The sequence below is a fragment of the Hyla sarda genome, chromosome 7 (assembly GCF_029499605.1).
Source record: "Hyla sarda isolate aHylSar1 chromosome 7, aHylSar1.hap1, whole genome shotgun sequence".
Taxonomy (NCBI): Eukaryota; Metazoa; Chordata; class Amphibia; order Anura; family Hylidae; genus Hyla; species Hyla sarda.
The window spans coordinates 123,183,390-123,200,972 of record NC_079195.1 but is presented as its reverse complement, the minus strand read 5'-3'; the positions used below and the strand labels follow the sequence as shown (position 1 = coordinate 123,200,972).

Below are 17,583 nucleotides of genomic sequence, written 5' to 3'. Positions count from 1 at the left end.
ACACAGTGATGTCACAGTAGAGGATAATATACAGTCATGTCACAGTACAGGGATAATATACACAGTGATGTCACAGTACTGGTTAATATACAGTCATGTCACTTTACAGAGATAATACACACAGTGATGTCACAGTACAGGGATAATACACACAGTGATGTCACAGTACAATAATAATACAGAGTGATGTCACAGTACAGGGATAATACACACAGGGATGTCACAGTACAGGGATAATACACACAGTGATGTCATAGTACAAGGGTAATATGCACAGTGATGTCACAGTACAGGGATAATACACACAGGGATGTCACAGTACAGGGATAATACACACAGGGATGTCACAGTACAGGGATAATACACATAGGGATGTCACAGTACATGAATAATACACAGTAATGTCATAGTACAAGGGTAATATGCACAGTGACATCACAGTGCTAAGGATACTGTACAAATAGTTTTGTATATAATTCATTTTATTATTGCGTGCTTATCTTGTGTTCGTGGGGGGCCTCATGCTCAAGTTTCGCCTAAGGCCTCACAAAGTCTAGAGCCGCCTCTGGTGAACTGTACTGCACCTAATGTGGGGAACTATACTGCACCTAATGTGGGGAGCTATACTGCACTTAATGTGGGGAACTATACTGCACCTAATGTGGGGGGAACTGTAGAGCACCTAATGTGGGGAAACTATACTGCACCTAATGTGGGGGAACTGTACTGCACCTAATGTGGGGGAGCTATACTGCACCTAATGTGGGGAACTATACCGCACCTAATGTGGGGAGCTATACTGCACCTAATGTGGGGAACTATACTGCACCTAATGTGGGGGGAACTGTAGAGCACCTAATGTGGGGAAACTATACTGCACCTAATGTGGGGGAACTGTACTGCACGGGGAACTATACTGCACCTAATGTGGGGAACTATACTGCACCTAATGTGGGGAGCTATACTGCACTTAATGTGGGGAGCTATACTGCACCTAATGTGGGGAACTATACTGCACCTAATGTGGGGGGAACTGTAGAGCACCTAATGTGGGGAAACTATACTGCACCTAATGTGGGGGAACTGTACTGCACCTAATGTGGGGGAACTATACTGCACCTAATGTGGGGAGCTATACTACACTTAATGTGGGGAGCTATACTGCACCTAATGTGGGGAACTATACTGCACCTAATGTGGGGGGAACTGTAGAGCACCTAATGTGGGGAAACTGTACTGCACCTAATGTGGGGGAACTATACTGCACCTAATGCGGGGAAACTATACTGCACCTAATGTGGGGGAACTATACTGCACCTAATGTGGGGGGAACTATACTGCACCTAATGTTGGGGAACTATTCTGAACCTAATGTGGGGGAGCTATGCTGCACCTAATGTGGGGGAACTGCACTGCACCTAATGTGGGGGAACTGCACTGCACCTAATGTGGGGGAACTGTACTGCACCTAATGTGGGGGAACTGTCAGGGGAGGGGCAACATAATGAAGTGCTCCATCTTCCAGGCAGCCTTAATCTGGCCCTGCCTCCCAGTACCTCTTTGTACATCAGTCAAGGATGAGCTGGGAGGTGAGTGAGCATTGGCATGTGGCACTTGAGAAGCTCAGCTCTGCCTATTTGGCACTTGGCTAGGAAATAAAAAGAGGATTTTGTTCATACTATGCTAGAGCCCTTGTTATTCGTATGCTAAAAACAGGATGCCGACATATAATGTAAACAGAAGCAGCTGACCCCACTGCTTTCTTTGGTAGAACAGATTCAAAATGGCGCATAGATGACTCAGTTCAACCATAGAAAGCAATGCTTCTCCTGTTTATACGTCAGCATCCTGTTTTTGGCAGGATGCCCACAGATATGACTAACGTGGGCACTTATGTAGTATGAACCTTTTCTAAATTTGGCAACCACCATTAACTTCAGGAGAGGTACAGTTTGCTTTTATATCATAACAGCTATCCAATTGTGTCTTCAGTAAATACAGCTGACAGAACACAAGAACAATAGTTATAACAGTTAATTAAGAGGTTCTAATGAAAGATATTTTCTGGTCAGAATGTATTTTTACAGTTCTATCCTAGTAAATTACACCAGGGTAGGCCCTACAATGGATCCCCGGCAAGGTGCAAATTGCCGTCCCACGAAGATTTTTGACCCCTTCGTGACTAATGATGGACCTAGTCCATCATGGTGCCGCTCAGGGTTTATGGAGCAGGCTCCTGACTCGAGCCCAACTCTGCGGCCCCCAGTTGATTCCTGTAGCTGGGGGCCACCGCTATTAGCTGGCATACAGGGATCACCGCAGCCGGCTATTAACCCTTTAGATCGCTGATGTAAATCTTGCAGCATGATCCACTGTAGAGGTAGCTGGAGGGCTTACCTCTCTTCCTCTTCTGTCTGTGGCTCTTCATTTGATAGAGCCTGGATGCACCAGGCTCTACCAAATGATCACAGATCACAAAGATTAATGAAGTTCTATGGAACTCTATTGATCTGTATGAGGAATCTAATGATTCCTCCTAAAAGTCCCCTAAGGGACCAATAAAGTGTAAAAAAAAAAAAAAGTTTCATAAAGTAAAAAAAAAAATGCACATTAACCCCTTTCATATTAAAAGTTCAAATAATCCCCCTTTTCCCATTTGCCATATAAAAAATATGTAAACATATGTGGTAGCCCTTGGGGGGTATTGGTAGTGGGAGTATTGTTTCCGTAATTGAGGGGTTAATGTTAAATTCACCGAAAAAACACTAAAATATAACTTTTAATACATAGTTTACTTAAAAAGGATCCTATTGTGATCCACTGACCAAACTCAAAAAGAAAAATTATTATATATATTAATTAAGTAGTTGCTGCAAAACAACCCTGATAAATGGTCTCAATGCAGTCTTACAGATGGTATATACAAAAGCACAAGGTGTATACCAGTCGGAAAAAAGTATATGTTTCCTACCTAAAGGTGGGGTTAAGGTAGGGGAGGAGGAGGGTAGGGACCTACAGGATAGATATAAGGCCAATTGGTGTGTGAGGCCACTACCTGCGGCTCACCCTATAATAGCCTTAGACTACTCCTGCCGCTAGGCGGAGTTTACGCCCCTATAAGGGCGGCCCCGCTCCGGAACCTAGGCCTAAGTTGTCCTTAATAAATACTAGCCTAGGACAAGTAAGGAAAGGGGCTCTCTATCTCACTGGGGAACCCTAACTAGCTATAGGATGGGGATGGACAGCCTAAGATAGTATTACAGTGAGAGACACCTAGACAATGGACCATGGATATAAGGTCACTTATCTAGATAAGTTGTTGTGATAGGTTATTGTGACCAGAGTTGTTCCAGTGACGGGTAGCCCAGATAGTAGTAGTATGGGCTATCCAACATGCGTTTTTTCAAACAGAGAACATAGATGGCATATAGCTGCAAATCGACATATATATGTCCTACATACAAGATGTTATTTCAAATACTACTAGGTAGTGATGCTAGATCAAAATGTGTTCACTTGATTTATAGAAAAAAATCACTATTAGATATTCACATGTAATAGATACTCTTTGTGGGTCAACTGGCACACAATCACCTTACAATGTTATATATCTGTCATGTGTTAAAGAGAAAAAAGAGGGGGTATTGAACCCATATACTTATCAATTCAGACTGGCAAATCACTCAAGTGCATAGTCCCAACGCGTTTCACAAGCCCCCCCCCCCCCCCCGCTCATCTGGGGGCAGTCAGGTGGGAGACAATCCTGGATGACCGATGAGGAGCAGGATATATGAGGACTGCTGATTAACCCTATAACTATAAACCCTATAGTTCATGATGCCAGGCTGAGGGCTAGTATGCTGAGATGATTCTCCGGCCTATCGCCGCCCTTCCCAGTAACGATAGGTGTATAAGAATAAAGACTGAAGGTCCACAAGGTAGTTGAATCTGAACTTGCATAAACTTTACTTAACAACTTGCAGTACATCCACAGAGTAGCAACAGTCTCAATCAAACAGTCTCCATATACCTCAATGACTGACAATTGTTGCGGACCTTGAAATAAATTAAAGTCTCTGAATTTAGGGTAATTATTGCAGATCCATCCAGATTTAGGGGATAGATAAGGTCTGGTGATCCTGAGAGTGTCTGGGGATTGATACACTCTCGATCCTGAATATATCAGCCATTGCCGCAAGGCTCAAGCCTAACTCAGTGCGATAGACAGCTGCGTAGATCCTGCTCATTTGACAGCCCGGGAACAAGAGAGAGAACAATGGCCGCCGCTCCCTTATATGGGCAGGGGGCGGGGCGAATCTGATTGGTCCGAACATCTGTCATTCACTGTTACACAGCGTGAAGGGATTGACTACGTCCCAAGGACCTCCAAAGGTCCTCAAGCAGAAATACCATAGAGTTCTCCTAACCACGTGACCAGCAGGTCCTGCTACGCCATGGACAGGTAATTAACTATCTATATAGGCATGAATACAATATTTACATGCTTCCTAAGTAAGCTATGAGTGCAATAACTATCTGGATGAGAGGTGACCAGGGGTGAACTAGACAATGGGGACCCCGACGTCCTAGGGACTGGCTAAGGGTACCCATATACACAGGTACCGGATAGGATACGGTACTGGGACACCACACATAATAAAGATAAACATATTAAGTATTGCCGCATGCATAATTGTCCAAACTATTAAAGTATATAACATTATTTATCCTGTATGGTAAATGGCGTAAAAGTAAAAAAATAAATAAATACAAAACCCCAGAATTGTGTTTTTTTGATAATGTCTTCCTGATCTGCCAAGGCATAGTACTTTTTATTTGGGGGGGGGGGGCAGCATTTCACTCCTGGACCCAGGCAGCACAATGTCTTGGGCCGGCCCTGAATTATGCCCACCACAACGGTTTCCTTGCCGTCAGACTTTCTACTATGTCCATTCTGAGCTGTGTGCTCCATAGTCTGAGTGTTTTATTAAAATTCCTTCCAAGCACTTGACTCATGCCCGGAGATAAGGATGATGTCAGTATATCATTGAGACTCTGTCTGGAAGCTTTTCCATTAGCAAATGATATTTACAGTCAAAGCCAAATGTCCATTGTTAGATACATTTTAACCTGTTCCCTCCTGACAGTCTTATAAATATACTAAGTAAATGGTCACAGGCAGCACATTCTGAGATAATTATGGTCTGAGACTATGATGGATCAACCCAAACTGCTCTAAATGTGCACATTCCTATGCGGTTGGTATCATGTATGATCCCACCTATACTCCTCCGATTCTATGCCAGATACGTCAGGGTGATCCTGTCTACATAGAAATAGCTGCCCTTCCTATTACACTGACAGAGTACATTAGAAGCCATGATAATATCGCTCTCTTTGTTATTCCTATATCTCTCCTCTCATTTCAGTTCCTGTAGCTGACTGTAAAGACACCACAGTCCATTCCTTAGGGTTTTTTGGCGTTGTCGGTGACTAAGAGCCTAGCTCTTTATTTTTCCCATCTACAGAGCCACAAGGGCTTGCTTTTTGTAGGGCCATTTGTACTTGATAACGACTCTTTTCATTTTACCACAAAATGTACTGTGAAACAGAAAAATGATGTGTGAAAAAAAATTAGGAGAGCTGACATAAACAAAAACATATTTAGCAAAACCCGTGCAAAGGAAAAGTGGTGCAGTTGCCCATAGCAACCAATCAGATTGCTTCTTTCATTTTTAGCAGACTACAGCCCTTTATATAATAAGGGGCTGGGCTAAGCTCATTGGTCAGCAAACCTGTAAGTCCTGAACCCAGTGAACTCTGGGTACATCACATGACCCTGGAAGGTCCTTAAGCATTATACATCACAACTGTGCATCACGTGACCCGGGAAAGGTCCTATACATATATATCCTATACATTTATATTACCTTTATATAGTAAACAATATACAATGAGGGGTAAGCCCTGCAGGAGAGCCCTATGGGAATGAAGGGACTCTGGCTGAAGGGACTTTAGACAGGGACAGGACCAGGTCCTGTACCGGGACACCACAAAAGTAAAAAATATCTTGAAAAATGATTTACATTTTCCACAGTAATTATAGCTGGCTTAAGCATGAGGGGGTATCATGAATAGCTAATCCACACAGGGAGCACTGTCAGTATCTATATTAGGGATCGACCGATATGTTTTTTTTAGGGCCAATAGCCGATAATTTATACCGATATTCCGGTACCGATATCGGCTATATATCCCCCCGCAACACCGCTGCAGATCAAGCGGGCTCTTTAAATCAATGAACTGCAGTGGCTTTTGCGGTGCCATAGACCGCCACCACCACCCGCTTCTCTCCCCCTGCCTGTCCGGGGGTCCTGAGTCCTATCACCGCCACCGCTCCCCCCCACCGCCGCACCGCTCCCCCCACCGCCGCTCCGCGCCCCCTGCCGCCTCACCGTGCCGTGTCGCACCCCCCCACCGCACCGCCCCGGCCCCATTGCCTCCCCCATCCCCGGTTTTATAATTACCTGTTCCTGGGGCCCGGGGTCCACTCTACATCTGGCTCTGGTGCCGTCCTCCTGAGCTGTCACTTTGCGCGGTGACGTCACGTCGCGCACGTCACTCGTCATTGCGCACAGCGTAACGCAGGACGCAGCAGGAGCCAGAAGTAGCGTGGGCCCTGGGAACAGGTAATTATAAAACCGGGGATGGGGGAGGCAATGGGGCCGGGGAGGTGTGGTGGGGGGGTGTGACATGGTGCGGTGCGGCGGGTCGGGGGGGGCGGTCACGGTGCGGTGGGGGCAGTGCGTGGGGCGGGGTATTATCGGCTTATCGGCAAGGTAATTGCCGATACCGATAATGCCCAAAATCGTGATTATCGGCCAAACCGATAATCGGTCGATCCCTAATCAATATCATAATGTGCCCACCCCCATATGGATTAAATACTGACAGTGCCCCACTGTATGAATTATATACTGATTATCCATCCACATGCTGCAATCATCAGTATCTAATCCATTCAGGGGGGTACTGTAAATATCTATTTTATAATGGGGGGGACAGTCACATTATATCTTGCCCCCAACATGTATGGATTAGATACTGACAGTGCCCCCCTGTATGGATAAGATACTGATGACACCCCCACATGCTGCAATCATCAGTATCTAATCCATACAGGGGGTACTGTCAGTATCTAATGTATATGGGAGAGGATGGTCACATTATGATATTTTCCCCCCTATGTATGGATTATATACTGACAGTGCCCCCCCCCCCCCCCATGGTCGGTAATTTATCAGGTACGAATGTGGTATGTAAGCAAAAAAGAAGTCGCAAACCCCCTTTAACAGCTTTAGCTGTTGCAAGATTACAAATCCCAGCATTCCTTGACAGACCATGCATGCTGGGAGTTGTAGTTTTGCAGCTGGAGGTACACTGGTGAGGAAACACAGCGATAATCTGTTACCTAACTTTGTGTTACCCAAATAGTTTGCCTTCAGCTGTTGCATAACTACAACTCCAAGCATGCACGGTCTGTCAGTGAATGCTGGGAGTTGTAGTTTTTCAACAGCTGAAGGTTTGGTCTCCCCCCCCCCCCCCCCCCCAATGTGAATGTACAGGGTTTACAGAGAGTTTCCCACTTCAAGTTTGAGCTGTGGCAAATTTTCCAAACTCCCAGTGGGAAACTTGCTATGAACCCCCATCCATGTGACTGTACCCTAAAAACACTACACTTACACAAATTAAAGAGTAAGACACTACATATACACACCCTTACAGTTACCCCCTCCCCCCCACCATAAAAATTTTAAGGGGTATTCCAGGCAAAAACTTTTTTTTTATATATATATCAACTGGCTCCGGAAAGTTAAACAGATTTGTAAATTACTTCTATTAAAAAATCTTAATCCTTCCAATAGTTATTAGCTTCTGAAGTTTTCTGTCTAACTGCTCAATGATGATGTCACGTCCCGGGAGCTGTGCATGATGGGAAAATATCCCCATAGGAGCTGCACAGCTCCTGGGACGTGAGTCATCAGAAAGCAGTTAGATAGAAAACAGCAACTCAACTTCAGAAGCTAATAACTATTGGAAGGATTAAGATTTTTTAATAGAAGTAATTTACAAATCTGTTTAACTTTCCGGAGCCAGTTGATATATAAAAAAAAGTTTTGGCCTGGAATACCCCTTTAAATCATCTCTTACGGCATTGTTTCCAAAATGGAGACCCCAGCTCTTGCAAAACAACAACTCCCAGTATTGCCGGACAGCCACTGACTGTCCAGGCATGCTGGGAGTTTTGCAACAGCTGGAGGCACCCTGTTTGGGAAACACTGCCATAGGGTATTTTTGGTGGCAGAGGCAAACACCATGCTTGCATTTGGGTCCACCCTTATGCAAATCCGTAATTTAGGCCTCAAGTGGCTCTCTCTTACTTCGGAGCCCTGTCATATTTTAGGGCAACAGTTTAGTCTCACATATGGGGTATTTCCGTACTCAGGAAAAATTGCCTAGCAAATTTTGGGGGTCTTTTTCTCCTTTTACCACTTATGAAAAGGAAAAGTTGGGGTCTACACCAGCATGTTGGTGTGTAAAAAAAAATTATTTGTTTGCTAGTGTTTCCCCATACTTTTCTTTTTCACAAGGGGTTATAGGAGAAAAAGCCCCCCAAAATCTGTAACCCCATTTCTTCTGAGTAAGGAAATACCCCATATGTGGATGTAAAGTGCTCTGCGGGCGAACTACAGGGCTCAGAAGAGAAGGAGTTCCATTGGGCTTTTGGAGAGAGAATTTGGTTGGAATGGAAGTCGGGGGCCATGTGCTATAAAGCTTGTACCTAAATGTTAAAAACAGAGCCTTTTTTTTTTTTTTATAAATATGGGGCAGGGGGCATGGGCGGGGCTGGGGGCGGGGTTTGGGGGCACAGATAAAGCATCTTGCCAGGGGCACAAGGGGAGCTAGGTACGCCTCTGATTGTTGGCAATCTAAAGATTGCATGAAAAAGTTCCCTATGGGGACTAAATAAAAATTTAAAAAAATTAAAGTTAATAATGTGAATAAGGCCCTTCCCTAATAAAAGTTTTATTATTTTATAAAATTATGCAAACAAACATACTGTACTAACTTTAAAAAAAAACTAAAAAACTTTTCAAATTATGGTATACATAGCTACATGGTGGCTTGTTTTGTGATCCATGATGTGCACTTTTTATTGTTGTATTTTTGTTTTTTCCTTTCGAGTACTAGTGATTACATGACCAATATGTTTGAAATGAATGCATTCACTAGAATAGGCAACCTTTGGCACTGCAGATGTTTTGGACTACATCTCCCATGATGCTTTGTCAGCATTTTAGCTGTCAGAGCATCATGGGAGATGTAGTCCAAAACATCTGCAGTCGCGAAGGTTACCTATGCCTGAGCAAGAAGGTATTTAAAGGGGTATTCAGGAAAAAACTTTTTTTTTTTTTAGTTTAGATCAACTGGCTCCAGAAAGTTAAACAGATTTGTAAATTACTTCTATTAACAAAATCTTAATCCTTCCAATAATTATCAGCTGCTGAAGTTGAGTTGTTCTTTTCTGTCTGGCAACAGTGCTCGCTGCTGGCATCTCGTCTCGGGAACTGCACAGAGTAAAAGAGGTTTGCTATGGGGATTTGCTTCTACTCTAGACCGTTCCCGAGACAGGTGTCATCAAAGAGCACTTAGACAGAAAAGAACAACTCAACTTCAGCAGCTCATAAGTACTGAAAGGATTAAGATTTTTTTATAGAAGTAATTTAAAAATCTGTTTAACTTTCTGGATAACTTTCCTGGATAACTCCTTTAGCCATCTCCAGTTGATGATTGGAGTGCATGATTAAGGCGTACGCCCCTAAGCGCTGTGCGTTTGACTGTGGGAGAAAAGATTTCGTGCTCAAGAAATTTTATGCAGGAAAAAGATTGTAATTTGTACCTAAAATGAATGACCGACATTTATCATTGTCTTGAGACAGTTTTTTGGCCGACATTCATCATTGTCTTTAGACTGTTCTTTGTGTCTACAAAAGGTGCAAAAAAGGCACAAGCAGGGTTTATTTGCGCCTTTTTTTGTCTTTTGGTTTACATGTTTCTGCTGATTTTGAGTTACAATCCACTGATTTTGGCAATACACATGATATGGAGGGGGTTTATGAACTGCGCCTTTTAGTGAAAAGACACAAAAAAAAGCGCAAAGCCACTGAAAAGTCTCTAAAACGACACCAGCCCAGACTTAGCTCAGCTTTTTGGTGTATGTGAAGAGAGAAATTTCCGAAAATGTGACCTGCAGAAAACTTATCAAATACTCCTACACATTACCAGCACACAAAGAAAAAGTGTAAAAAAAAAAAAAACCTTGCTTGCGTTTTTTTTTGCGCCTTTTCTAGACACAAAAAAACAGTCTAAAGACAATGATAAATGTCGGCCGATGCCTTGATGGATACATTTTTTATTGGTACATACTGGAGTTCATGGGACTTTTTGATGACTTTTTATCCCATTTTATTCTGGGATGTGATGCGTCAAAAAATGAGTGATTCTTGTATTTGGCATTTTTCACATTTACTGTACAGAATGAACCGTTATTTCACACAGGGCAATACCAGGTGTATTTGAGTTTATACTCTTAGGGTGTGTTCCCACAGGGCGTATACGCAGCGTATTTGACGCTGCCCAAAATTTATGGCAGCAGCGGGAAATACGCTGCATATTCCTTGCTCACTATACACACAGGGCTTTCCGGCGGCAGCCATATGTGTGCAGTGAGTATTGGAGGCGGAGCCGCGCGTCACAGACACGCCGGCACGCTGCCCCGCCTCCAAATCTCACTACACACATAGGGCTGCCGCCGGAAAGCCCTGTGTGTATAGTGAGTGAGGAATACGCAGTGTATTTCCCACTGCTGCCGTAAATTTTGCGCTGCGTATACGCCCTGTGGGAACGCACCCTTATTTGGAAAATGGGAAAGGGGGGGGCTAGGTTTTAGAAATTTATTATTGGGTTGTTGTTTTTCTTACATTTTCTTTTACACTTTTTAGTCTACCAATGTAAATCGGTGATCTACTAGCAGAGCTTGCCTGTGGCTAGGGTTACCACCTTTCTTGCCAAAAAATACCGGCCATGCTAATTAGCATAATTTATATATGCGTGACATCACAGGATACACATATGCTGGGAAAATTGTGTCCTATTTTGACCCCTATCACTTTTTTATTTCTCCTTATACGGGCCTGTATGGGGGCTAATCTTTTACATCCCGATCTGTAGTTTGTAACGGCTCCATTTTGGTTTGGACGTGACTTTTTGATCACTTTTTATAAATTAAATTCTGGAGTTGCAGCTTGTTACTAACTACAACTCCCAGCATGCCCTGATACAGCCTGTAGCTCAGCAGCTGCCCAAAATGAAAACTACAACTCCCAGCATGTTGGACTATATAGTAGTATATGGTACAGGTCACTGTTTCCCAACCAGGGGTGCCTCCAGCTGTTTCAAAACTACAACTCCCAGCATGCCCGGACAGCCAACGGCTGTCCGGGCATGCTGGGAGTTGTAGTTTTGCAACAGCTGGAGATGCTCTGGTTGGGAAACACTGACAAAGGTTATAGTGCAACATTCTGGGAATTGGAGGATTGGTTTGATAAATACCGGCCATAACATTCCCGGTATTTTTTATATAAAAATACCGGCAGGGTGGCAACCCTACAGGCAGGCTGTATTAAAGGGGTACTCCGGAGGAAAACTTTTTAATTTTAAATCAACTGGTGCAAGAAAGTTAAACAGATTTGTAAATTACTATTAAAAAATCTTAATCCTTCCAGTACTTATTAGCTGCTGAATACTACAGAGGAAATTGTTTTCGTTTTGGAACACAGAGCTCTCTGCTGACATACAGTGCTCTCTGCTGACATCTCTGTCCATTTTAAGAACTGTCCAGAGTTGGAGAAAATCCCCATAGCAAACATATGCTGCTCTGGACAGTTCTTAAAATGGACAGGTGTCAGCAGACAGCTCTGTGTTCCAAAAAGAAAATATTTTAGTAGTATTCAGCTGCTAATAAGTACTGGAAGGATTAAGATTTTTTTAAATTAGAATTAATTTACAAATCTGTTTAACTTTCTGGAACCAGTTGATTTTTTTTGAAAAAAAGTTATCCACCGGAGTACCCCTTTAACAGATCTGCCATGCCAGGCTCAGAGGCTGCGGTGTGAGTTTGCTATGGGGGGGGTGCAGATCCGGCCCCTGACAAATCATTCTCTGCATGTTGTGATTACAATCGATCGCAGCGTGCAGAGGGTTAAATTACCAGGTTATTACAGCACTAGACAAGCGGTAATCACCGTGCAGGGAAGCACTGACACAAGCCAAACCTCGTCACACCCGCACATCACATGACGCGGCGGACGTCACGTGAGTGGGCGGAGACACAGTGCGGCGTCTTTACCACTTCCCCTCCCACAGTCCTTTGCGGTGCCCTTGACTGTCATGGCGTCCCAGGGTAACTTACTGAATGAGAGGGTGGCCAAGCTGGTGAGCCGGCGGTACGGGAAGCCTGTGCTGAAGCCCCGGCAGCCGCTGGCACTTGCTGACACGGTGGCTAACCGGAGGTATAAGGTTGGAGGTAGGTGAAGGAGCCATGGAGGCGTCTGTCACAGCTCCCAGGGGGTATGGGCCTCCCCTAGTCTGCACTTTCCTATCACTCTCTGGGTGACCTGTGGCTTTCCTGGAGTCCATAGAATAGCAGCTATACCTCACTGCATAACTCTTCACACCAGGAGGCTGAGAAGTCTGGGTGACAATGCCCATATTCCTGCCATGATCTCTGCTATGGACATCCCTTCATGCCAAGGCTGCTCACAGCTGTTACATGGACAGTTGGCATAGGAAGCAGGGCTGGTGTAGTGTGAGGCCCCGTTCACAATACAGGGATCATCCTGTAAAAACCTCTGTTATTAGGGTGGGTTTTCACTACGTTTACAGTGTACGGGTGCTGGATCCGGTTGGGAGGGGCGAAAACAGGCCGCTCCCGCATCCCAGCCGGATCCGGACTGAACCCCATTCATTTCAATGAGCCGTCCGGAGTCCAAATGCTGGCTCTGGTTGTCTCATTTTTGCCCCGTATACGGTTTTCTGACCAGACCTAAAACCGGGAGCAGCAAAGCGCTGGTTACACTGATCAGGCTATGCAATCAGAAGATTACATGTTGTAGCCCCTTCCCTATTAACCCCTTAAGGACTGAGCCCTTTTTCACCTTAAGGACTCTGGAATGCTTTTAGTTATCATTCTGATTCCGAGATAAGATGCCAATGTTAAATATAATAATTTTGGTGATGATAAACTAATGATAAACTACATGTGGGCTAAGGAGCTGAGCATAGGACCTGGGAGGACCCAGTTAAAAAATAAAATCTACTACTAAGCTTCTGCTTGTACAGAAGAGAAACATGCAGCAGCTTCACTATCTCCCTGATCTTTATACCAGTGGACTCTAAATAAATAAATCTCCCCCAAAGTGTTTACTGGTTAGAGTGGACTGTACAGAAAAGAGTGGACCTCCAGATGTCGCAAAACTACAACTCCTAGCATGCCTGGACACACAACGGCATGCTGGGAATTGTAGTTTTGTGACATCTGGAGGTCCACTCTTTTCTGTACAGTCCACTCTAACCAGTAAACACTTTGGGGGAGATTTATCAAAACCTGTCCAGAGGAAAAGTTGCCCATAGCAACCAATCAGATCTCTCTTGTTAAAAATGAAATGGTCAATCTGGTTGCTATGGGCAACTGGACAACTTTTCCTCGGCACAGGTTTTGATAAATCTCCCTCTTTATGTTCCAACTGGAGATAGGTCTTGCTGGTTAGGCCGACATACCTGCAACGGTTATGGGCACCTATATTAACCAGTGAGCACTTTCCTCTGTAGGAAGAGAAAATACTAATTGGTAGCTTAATAGCTAGTCTTGCTTATTTGTTAGACTGACCGTATTTGGCATTAACCATTGAGCACTTACTAGAACGTAGTGTTCCCTCTAGTGCTGCAGAGGCCGATACATCTGATTATCTTTCAGCAGATGGGGACCTCCCGCTTGTTATAACAGCATTTTGGTTGTCTGCAGCCACCAGCAAAAGGCACCTACTACATGCTGTTGAGTTCAGTGTGTAACTACCGTATTTTTCGCCCTATAGGACGCACCGGCGTATAAGACGCACCCAATTTATAGGTGCAAAATCTAAAAAAAATTAAGATTTTGAACCCAATAGTGGTCTTCAATCTGCGGACCTCCAGATGTTGCAAAACTACAACTCCCAGCATGCCCGGACAGCGGCATGCTGGGAGTTGTAATTTTGCAACATCTGGAGGTCTGCAGATTGAAGACCACTGCAGGAGGAGGTAATACTCACGTGTCCCCGCCGCTCCGGACCCGTCAATGCTGCCCTGGATTTCGCTCCATCGCTGTCGCCGTGTCCCCCGTCGCTCCGGAACGTCTCTGCTGCCGGCCGGGTATCTTCGCTCTCCGTCGCCGCCATCACGTCGTTACGCACGCCGACGCATGTACGCGACGACGTGATGACGAGGAAGGAGAGCGCCGGCCATACAGGGGATCCCTGAACGGAGAAGACACCGAGGAGGCAGGTAAGGTCCCTCCCGGTGTCCTGTAAGCACTAACCCGGCTATTCAGTCGAGCTGTTCGGGACCGCTGCGGTGAAATCGCGGCGGTCCCGAACAGCCCGACTAAACAGCCGGGTTAGTGTCACTTTCCCTTCAGACGCGGCGGTCAGCTTTCATCGCCGCGTCTGAAGGGTTAATACAGGGCATCACCGCGATCGGTGATGTCCTGTATTAGCCGTGGGTCCCGGCCGTTGATGGCCGCAGGGACCGCCGCGATAGGGGTGTATTCACCGTATAAGACGCACCGACTTTTCCCCCCCAGTTTTGGGGAAGAAAAAGTGCTTCTTATACGACGAAAAATACGGTATATGCAGTTAGCTCCCTCTAGTGGTTGCTTGCAAACAGCCTGGATATTCTACAGAGGAGATTATGAAGCATTGTATCAGAGCAACTGTCCAAAAAACAGGGAAGCAGCACTCAATGCAGACATGAAAAGAGTGAGCTTTTTCTGTAACCTGATTGGTAAATAAAGAATCACTCTTTTCATGTCTGCATTGAGTGCTGCTTCCCTGTTTTTTGGACATGGAGAAACCGGTTCATGGAGAAACCGAAACATAGCTTTTTCTGTAACCTGATGGGTAAATAAAGAATATGTTTCGGTTTCTCCATGAAACTTTTCTCAAGAAACTTTGAAACAGTAACCTGGCTTTTTTTCTGTAACGTGATGGGTGAATATAGAATCACCTTTTTCATGTTCGCATGGAGTGCTGCTTCCCTTTTTGGAGGTTTGTGATACGGAGTCAAGCGTTGAGTGACAGAGCACCCTGTTGGACCTGGAGTCTATACACAGTGCCGTTTTTTTCGTTTATATACATGGTATCAGAACAACAATGCTCTCACTGATATTGGATATATTAGGAAATTTGAAATTCTGAACAATTTTTTTCACGTTCATTTAATAAAACCTTGTAAAATTAAAATTTGCTGTCTATTCTTACACTTTATTTATTTATTTTCCTTTTCTTTCAGAGGCAACCTGCATAAGTGAAATGTCCATATTAATGGCCTGCTGGAAAGAGAATGCCTTCAGTGACACAGCATGTGCGGAGCCAGTAAAGGTTTTCTATGAGTGTATTGCCAGAGAACAGGTATTGTTGTTTTGGAGTGTGGGAGATGAACAGTGACCTTGCTTTGATTCTTTACATACAGCTCATCCACAGGCGACAGGTCAAAGATCCTTATGTTCTTTACCACCCTATGAGGAATATGTACGTAATATGTACGGTCTGTTTCTGCTCAATAACTTATATTTTTGTCAAGATGATTTTGTGACTGCTGTGCATGTGAGATCAGTAGAAGATCAGTATTACAAAGCCATGCGCCTGCTGAATGGCTGGGCTCAGAGAGAATTGCAGCAGCTGCAGCATCTCAGTGGTAAGATGGAGGGGACTCAGTTTGCCATCCTATTACACTGATGAGCATACATTTCAGTTAAGTGTTGCAGTGTGTGTGTGTGTGTGTGTTCCCCCCCCCCACACCAAAATCACATAAACTGCACATCTGTCAGAAAGTTGTCAAACAATTCTTCAACAAATTACTGAATCGAACTAAAATCATCCTTTTCTCAGGTTCTCTGTTTGATATGGGGGAGGCAGGGGATAGTGGGTGGTTTAGAGAGTTGCACACGCCATCTCAGCCTAGCGGAACTGAGTTTGTGAATGATCCTGCTTAGGCATTTGCATAAATGTAGGGAGCATTGTCTCCCTACTTTTCCATTTCTTTTTATAAATGGATGTATATAGTAACTATGTTATAATTTTTTTTTTTTACTTGCAGAAAGCTCGGAAATTAGGTGCCAAAGAAGAAAAACCTGCAGGCTGGATGCCACCACAGCAAGTCAACAAATTGCTTAGAAAATTTCCAAACATTAATCATGAGGTCTGAAAGTATAAAGGTTGGGTTAAGAGACTGATCGCAGACATTGAGCAATAGCCAAAGTGAACATCTTACATTGTCTATTAGAGGAGAAGTTAACTAACTTAAGAAGATATTGACAGCAGCCACTCATATAAAAGCCTACGTTTTTGGGAGGCTTTTGGTGTTTCTTTGTGGAACATTTGGTGCATACAAGTGCACCTTTTCCTTGTAATATTAACAAAAATACTGATGTTCCATGTGAATGAGTAGAGATCTATTTATACTATGATTATTGTATGTTAATGGTCAAAGAATTACTTAGGATTTTTTTTAAATAAACAAGGCTTACAGTAAAGTCTTGATGTAAAGAAGTGAAGCATTTCTATGCACACAACATTTGGAAATTTATGTAAATGTTGTTAATAAATTCTTACTTTAGTAATGGGTGGCAAGTTTATTTTTGTTTTTCTTTCTTCATATTAAAGGGGTATTCTGGACAAAAACCTTTTATCCCCTATCCAAAGGATAGGGGATAAGATGCGTGATCGGGGCGGGCACGCCGCTGGGACCCCCCACAATCTCCCTGCAGCACCCGGATTCTATGCAGGAGCTGCGTCTCCAGTTTCGGAAACCTCCATTACGCCCCCTCCCATAGACATGAATGGAGGGGGTGTGGTGTGATGTCATGTCCCCATTCCCGGAAGTTTCCGAAACTAAAGATGCAGCTCCCGCATAGAATGCGGGCTGCTGCAGGGAGATCGCAGGGGGGTCCCAGTGGCGGGCATCCTGCGATCAGACATCTTATCCCCTATCCTTTTGGATAGGGGATAAAATGTTTTTGCCCGGAATACCCCTTTAATCACTTGCTGCCGCAGTCACCATTTTGGCCTTCATAAGACTGATTATTTTCTCTTAATTTCTTCAGCACATGCCTTCCAAGAGTCATGGGTAGGTTTTTTTTCCTTTCAACTTATACGTCCTTTGGATTAAATTTAACTTGCTGATCTTATATGCATTCCCCCCCCCCCC

The 17,583-nt window shown here is 44.2% G+C and overlaps 1 protein-coding gene and 1 long non-coding RNA gene across 3 annotated transcripts in view; one reads left to right on the top strand and one right to left on the bottom strand.

The window, feature by feature from the left end:
* The window catches only part of LOC130282423 (uncharacterized), a 47,898-nt gene extending 35,499 nt beyond the window's left edge, over nucleotides 1-12,399 (bottom strand). The window contains exon 1 of one of the 2 annotated variants that reach the window (XR_008846374.1): nucleotides 12,332-12,399. This is a non-coding gene — a long non-coding RNA (uncharacterized LOC130282423). The remainder of the gene's footprint in view (nucleotides 1-12,331) is intronic. The other variant, XR_008846375.1, reaches the window with a different exon arrangement.
* A 63-nt stretch (nucleotides 12,400-12,462) lies between these two features.
* CHCHD1 (coiled-coil-helix-coiled-coil-helix domain containing 1) lies at nucleotides 12,463-17,583 on the top strand. The gene is made up of 3 exons (XM_056529339.1): nucleotides 12,463-12,646; nucleotides 15,667-15,785; nucleotides 16,474-17,583. Exons 1-3 carry the CDS (start codon nucleotides 12,511-12,513, stop codon nucleotides 16,579-16,581), a joined length of 363 nt encoding a protein of 120 aa, XP_056385314.1. The 5' UTR covers nucleotides 12,463-12,510; the 3' UTR covers nucleotides 16,582-17,583.

Excerpts from the sequence above, each read along its gene's own strand:
- CHCHD1 (XM_056529339.1), top strand. The coding sequence starts at position 12,511 with ATGGCGTCCCAGGGTAACTTACTGAATGAGAGGGTGGCCAAGCTGGTG. Across the intron at positions 12,647-15,666 it reads CCGGAGGTATAAGGTTGGAG|AGGCAACCTGCATAAGTGAA; the intron begins GTAGGTGAAGGA and ends CTTTTCTTTCAG. Across the intron at positions 15,786-16,473 it reads AGTGTATTGCCAGAGAACAG|AAAGCTCGGAAATTAGGTGC; the intron begins GTATTGTTGTTT and ends TTTTACTTGCAG.